The 5,521-nt window shown below is 36.0% G+C and overlaps 1 protein-coding gene across 1 annotated transcript in view; it reads left to right on the forward strand.

Annotated features, from left to right (window-relative positions):
- Positions 1-5,386, forward strand: part of LOC106869382 (cleavage stimulation factor subunit 3) — a 145,620-nt gene extending 140,234 nt beyond the window's left edge. The window contains exons 20-21 of the mRNA XM_052973227.1: positions 848-908; positions 2,925-5,386. Coding sequence (XP_052829187.1) covers positions 848-908; positions 2,925-3,130 — 267 coding nt within the window. The 3' untranslated portion in view covers positions 3,131-5,386. The remainder of the gene's footprint in view (positions 1-847; positions 909-2,924) is intronic.
- The last annotated feature ends 135 nt before the right edge of the window (positions 5,387-5,521 follow it).

Consider the following 5,521-nt stretch of genomic DNA (forward strand, 5'->3'; position numbering starts at 1 on the left):
TCCGGTTTCACCAGTCCTCAGTCAAATCGTCCAACCCATGCTAGCATGGAAAGCGGACGTTAAACGATGATGATGATGATGATGATATATATATATATGATTTTATATATATATATACAACGATATATATATAATTTAAAATTTAAAAATAGGATAAAATCTTTATAAGAATTTATCAAGTAGTCAGCATGAAAAATCTCATGAGGGAAAAATTTCTTAATTATTCCTTTTAAATATATTCATTTATATTAAGGGCATTACTATACATAAATGCCTCACGGTATGAGGGACTCTTAAAGCCAAAACTACCATACTAAATACAGTGTACCGAATGTGAGGGAAATGCAACTCTCGAATGGAGCTCCTTAAAAACAAATTCAGCTGCAGATCATATGATTTCATAATTAGTGCACAGAATGCACTTTTTAATCGTCAGTGCAGGCATAATCAAGACACATAAAAATGAACAAAAAATCAACATACCAGACAAACACCAAATGTATCCAGCATAGTACATAGAGTTGTTCACTTGTTTATATCTATGTGGGAGGCAGGCTCTTACATGTCTGAAACTGTAAGGTGTAACTCAGACACTCAGCTATGAGTCCACCACATCTTATAGTGGAAACAACTGTAAGCTAATGAAGTTCATAAAATGATTGTTTATTCCTTTGTCACCTCTTTTCTTATTACCACACTGCACTTGACTAACACTTTGTTCAGAGACGTATGTATATTGAGTTCTACACCAGGTTATTAGTATTGCAATGCCTAAGCAAAATATTAAAACACAATATATATATATATATATTTTATATATAAACATATAAATGTTTATATTTTTCAGGGTCCCTTTGTTATGATAGATCAGTTTATCAAACACATTACAAATGTCACTTTACCTGACGGTAAGTTCCATTATAATTCTTCATTTTTATACTTATTTATCTTTTTTGCTTTATTTGTTTCTTATTAAATTATTTCTTTCTTTTCAACATTTCTACATTTTATTCTGTTGCATGGTTAGACCGTAATTATTGTATTTCATTAATTATTGAGTAATTAGCAAGATTCAGCTCCCATCCAATTTCTTGGTTGAGTAGTTTAAAATATTTTGTTTTTATAAGTAAGCCTGAGAAGGTAATATGATGACAATGCCCTAGCATGGCTACAGTCCACTCAAAGAATAAATCAGTGGTTGATCGGTGGAATTTATCACCTTTGACATTTAGTTCCATTAGACAATGTTTTCTTAACCCTCCTGTGCCCCTCTTTAATATGGTATAGTTCTGCAGTTCCAGGTTAGCGGTGAGTTGACCAAGTCTATGAGACACAGGAAATTGACCATAAAACCAGATGCTGCTCATAGATATGTGATGTCTCTCTCTGGTTGTGAGATAGCATCTGGTGTGACAGGATGGACGTGTTGTAACTCTCTCCCCACTACCCACTCTATTTCTGTGGTAGTTTTTTTTTTGTTGTTTAGCCTTTGGTCAGTTCTGACTGAGCAGATCTATGACCAAAAGCATTTCAGACATAAATCTCAGGCAGAGTCAGTGAGACAAAATATGTAACACAGCTAGACATTTGAATTTTTTTTTTGTTACTTGTTAGGTCCTGAAGAAGGGACAGTGCCTATGGTCTTTGCAGACCCTCCTAGACAGTGAGATTGATGGCATTAATGCTTCACTTGAACTTGTTTTAGTCAACACTTGAGGGGAAGACTTGAACAGGGAGAGGTTTCCTGAATGAATAGCTGGATGTAGTGATGAGTACAGTACTTAGAGGTGGCAGACACAACAAAGGGGATAAATTACAGGTACACAACAAAGGGAATAAATTACAGGTACACAACAAAGGTGAATTATAGTCCATCACACAGGCTTCCACACAGTTTCCATCCACTCAGTTTCACTCACGAAACTTTTGTCAACTTGAGGCTGCTACCATGCACTGGGACTGAACCATAGATCTAGTGATTGTAAAACAGGCTTCTTAACCACTCAGTCATGCCTGTTGTTTATTTTTGCTTTATGTTTTAGTATTTTTTTTTATGTCTTTTACTTTTTATTTGTTTCGGTCATTAGACTGTGGCCATTCTGGGGCACTGCCCTGAATTTTTAGTCGAAAAAATTGACCCCCCCCCACTTCTTGTTTTTCTTACTTAAAAGCATAGTACATATTTTATCAGTCCCTTTTGCTGGAGCTGCTAAGGTACGGAGACATAAACAGATCAACACAGTTGTCAAGGAGAGATGAGACAGACACATACACATACACACACATATACGATGGGCTTCTTTCAGTTTTCATCTGCCAAATCCACTCACAAGGCTTTGGTCGGCCTGAGGCTATAGTAGAAGACGCTTGCCCAAGGTGCCACACACTGGGTTGAACCTGGAAGCATGTGGTTGGGAAGTAAGCTTCTTACCACACAGCCATGCCTGCACCTAATGTTTATTTTATTTTTATCATCATCATCATCATCATCATCACCATCATCATCATCATCATCATCACCATCATATGTCTGTTGTCCATGCTGGCCTGGGTTGGATGGTTTTACCAGACCTGGTAAGCTGGAAGGCTGCACCAGACTCCAGTCTGATTTGGCATGGTTTTGCATGGCTGGATGCCCTTCCTAATGCCAACCACTCCGAGAATGTAATGGGTGCTTTTATGTACCACTGGCATGGATGGCATTTGCGTGACACCAGTGTCTGCCATAACTGCGATTTTACTTGACTTGATAGGTCTTCTTCTCAAGCATGACATAATGTCAAAGGTCTTGGTCATTTGTCATTGCCTCCTTGAGGCCCAACACTTGAAAGGAGCTTTTCATGTGCCACTGGTTTTGGCTACTTTACTTCCTTTCCTTTTTATTTTTATATTTAAAAAATTTTTTTTTATGTTTATCTTTGCAGAACCTGTTGTTATAGAAAATGGAATGGAATCTTCCAAGATTGACCCTGGAACCTTAATATCAATAGAGATTGCTACAGGTGTGAGGAAACGCAAAGCAGAAATAACCACAGAGGTTGGGGAAGAAAGTGATGAAGAAAATTCTGAGATGTTGGAACCCCCACTTCATGACATTTATCGCAGTCGACAGCAGAAACGAGTTAAATGAGAACCTCCCTCCTGCTAGCCATCACTTCATCTCTTGTAAACTTTATTGGCAACTTGCTAAATTCTATCTCATTATTGCTGGCAACTCACATGCTCACTTCACCCTCATTAACAACTCACGTCATTTCCAGCTTAGCCTTTTCTAAACATTTCCTAAAACTCCATCTAATTTACACATATATGCATGTGTGGTGTGTGTAATATATATATGTATATACACATATATGTATGTATGTATAATTTGTAGCCAACATTTTGTCAACATTTAATGTCATTTTCGATCCATTTCTGTCTTATCATCTCTGTTGACCCCACTTTTTTTTTTGGTTCTCCTCAAATTAATCTGGGATCAGTTTTGTTCAGCTTCATCTCCATCTTGTTTTTGATGCACATTGTTCGCCTCAATCACTGTTTCTCATCCTCATTGACAACTGTCACTCTTGTCTAATTTACAAACACACCAGGTCATCTAACACTGTCGTTGTCATCATCATCATCATCATCATCATCATCATCATCATTTGATATTTTGGCCAGCCACATCAAACCTTACTGGTTTATTTTTTTTATATTACTGTAAAGAAAATAAAAAAAAACAACAAACAAAACACAAATTCAATATCTCCATTGTGGTCAAACCTGCTTCCTCTGGGATCTTAGTAGTTTTTTTTTCAACACATACATACATACACACATGTGTATGTGTGTACGTGTACCTGTGTGTGTGTGTGTATGTATGTATGTATGTATTATTGTCACTTGAAAAGAGGATGCTAGAACTGAATTTTTTGTGAAGTTAAACATACTACCTCTTTAGGATGACTGAATTTGACCACTGCTGCTGTGTGTCTGTGTGTATGTGCGTGTGTGTGCATGTATGAAATAAACATGGGCTACTGTGATCAGTGACCTTGGATGGATTGTTTCATTGTTGATGTTGTTGCACATTAGACACCAATAAAAAAAATAAAAACCTCCATACCTTTTCCTTATTTGTCTACCCCCACTTCTCAAATCTCCACCTCACCCCAAAAACAATTACAAAGAAATTTTTTTTCTGCTTGCTAGCATTTAAACAGTACGATCTTCCAAAGATCATTATTGAGTGCATGGGTGGGGGGAGGGATAAAAAGTGATGGATTGGTCACTGAACTGGAATTAGAATGTCTTGCATTATTTTAGTTTTGTCCCTTCTTAGATTCTGCTGGAGGAAGACAAGGGAATCAGTTTTCCTTTCACTCACCCCTTCTATGGCTTGATACAATACCAGTTATGTATTCGGATTTATTGAGTTGTGGTGTGTGTGTGTGTGTACATACATATATATGTGTGTGTGTGTATATATATATGCCTCTACATAGATATATCCTCTAGGTACAATAATTGACTTTGTGCCTCCTCAGATGTATTCCTTATTAAATATTCAGTTCACTTTTCTTAAACTCACCCCCTCCTCTCTATTTCTTTTAAGCCAACACTACTGACATTATTAAAGTTTATTGTTTATATTTTTTTATATTTCATCTGTATTAATTCTTCCTTTTTGATGTGTAAATCAAGACATTATCTATAAGAGGTTTGTGATATAGTTGACAGAGACAGTGAAACAATGGAACAAATATATCTGACAGTATTTCTGTGTCCTCCACTTTCGCTGAGAAATCTTTTGGGCTCAACTTTGCTTGTCATCACAGATTTGCAGTGGAATTTGCTCCACATCAGTCAACTCTACCCACAGTATTTTACAAATTTTTGGTATCCTCTGCCAAGCTTCTATGGTAACATCCTTAAAGGAAACAACAATAGATTTTTTTTCAATTTCTGCATCTTCCCAACTCAGTTAGTCGTTAATTTTATTCATCTCACTTGAAGAAATCTCTGAGAAATTTTAATGAAATAGAAAGATTGATTCTTCCCCTTTCCCTACCACCATTAATTAATATATTAATTAATAACAACTCCGTTACCTTAAATTAAATGTAAAATCCTCCCATCTACCTGTCCACTTGGCACTAAATTGATTTTCTCCTTTTTCTTTTGTATAAGGAAATTGTTTCAACAAAATGAATTTATTTTGTTTTCTTTTTACTTTAAATAGTTCCAAATTGGAATCATATCTCTTTTTTTACTAATGCTCTTAGAAACCTCATGAGCATCACAACATCCCAGAATTGCTACAACATTGTAAAAATGACCTTGTGATATTTCTTTCAGTTCTTTACATTCTGGATTCATTTCCAGCTTACGTCAACTTTGCCTTTCATCCTTTCAGGATTGACAAAGTAAAGTACCAGTCATAAAGTACTAAGGTTGATAGTATCAACGAAATCCCCTTCCCTCAAAATCACTGGCCTTGTGCCTGAATCTGAAATTGTTATTATTATTATTATTA

The sequence above is a fragment of the Octopus bimaculoides genome, chromosome 15, assembly GCF_001194135.2.
Source record: "Octopus bimaculoides isolate UCB-OBI-ISO-001 chromosome 15, ASM119413v2, whole genome shotgun sequence".
Classification (NCBI taxonomy): Eukaryota; Metazoa; Mollusca; class Cephalopoda; order Octopoda; family Octopodidae; genus Octopus; species Octopus bimaculoides.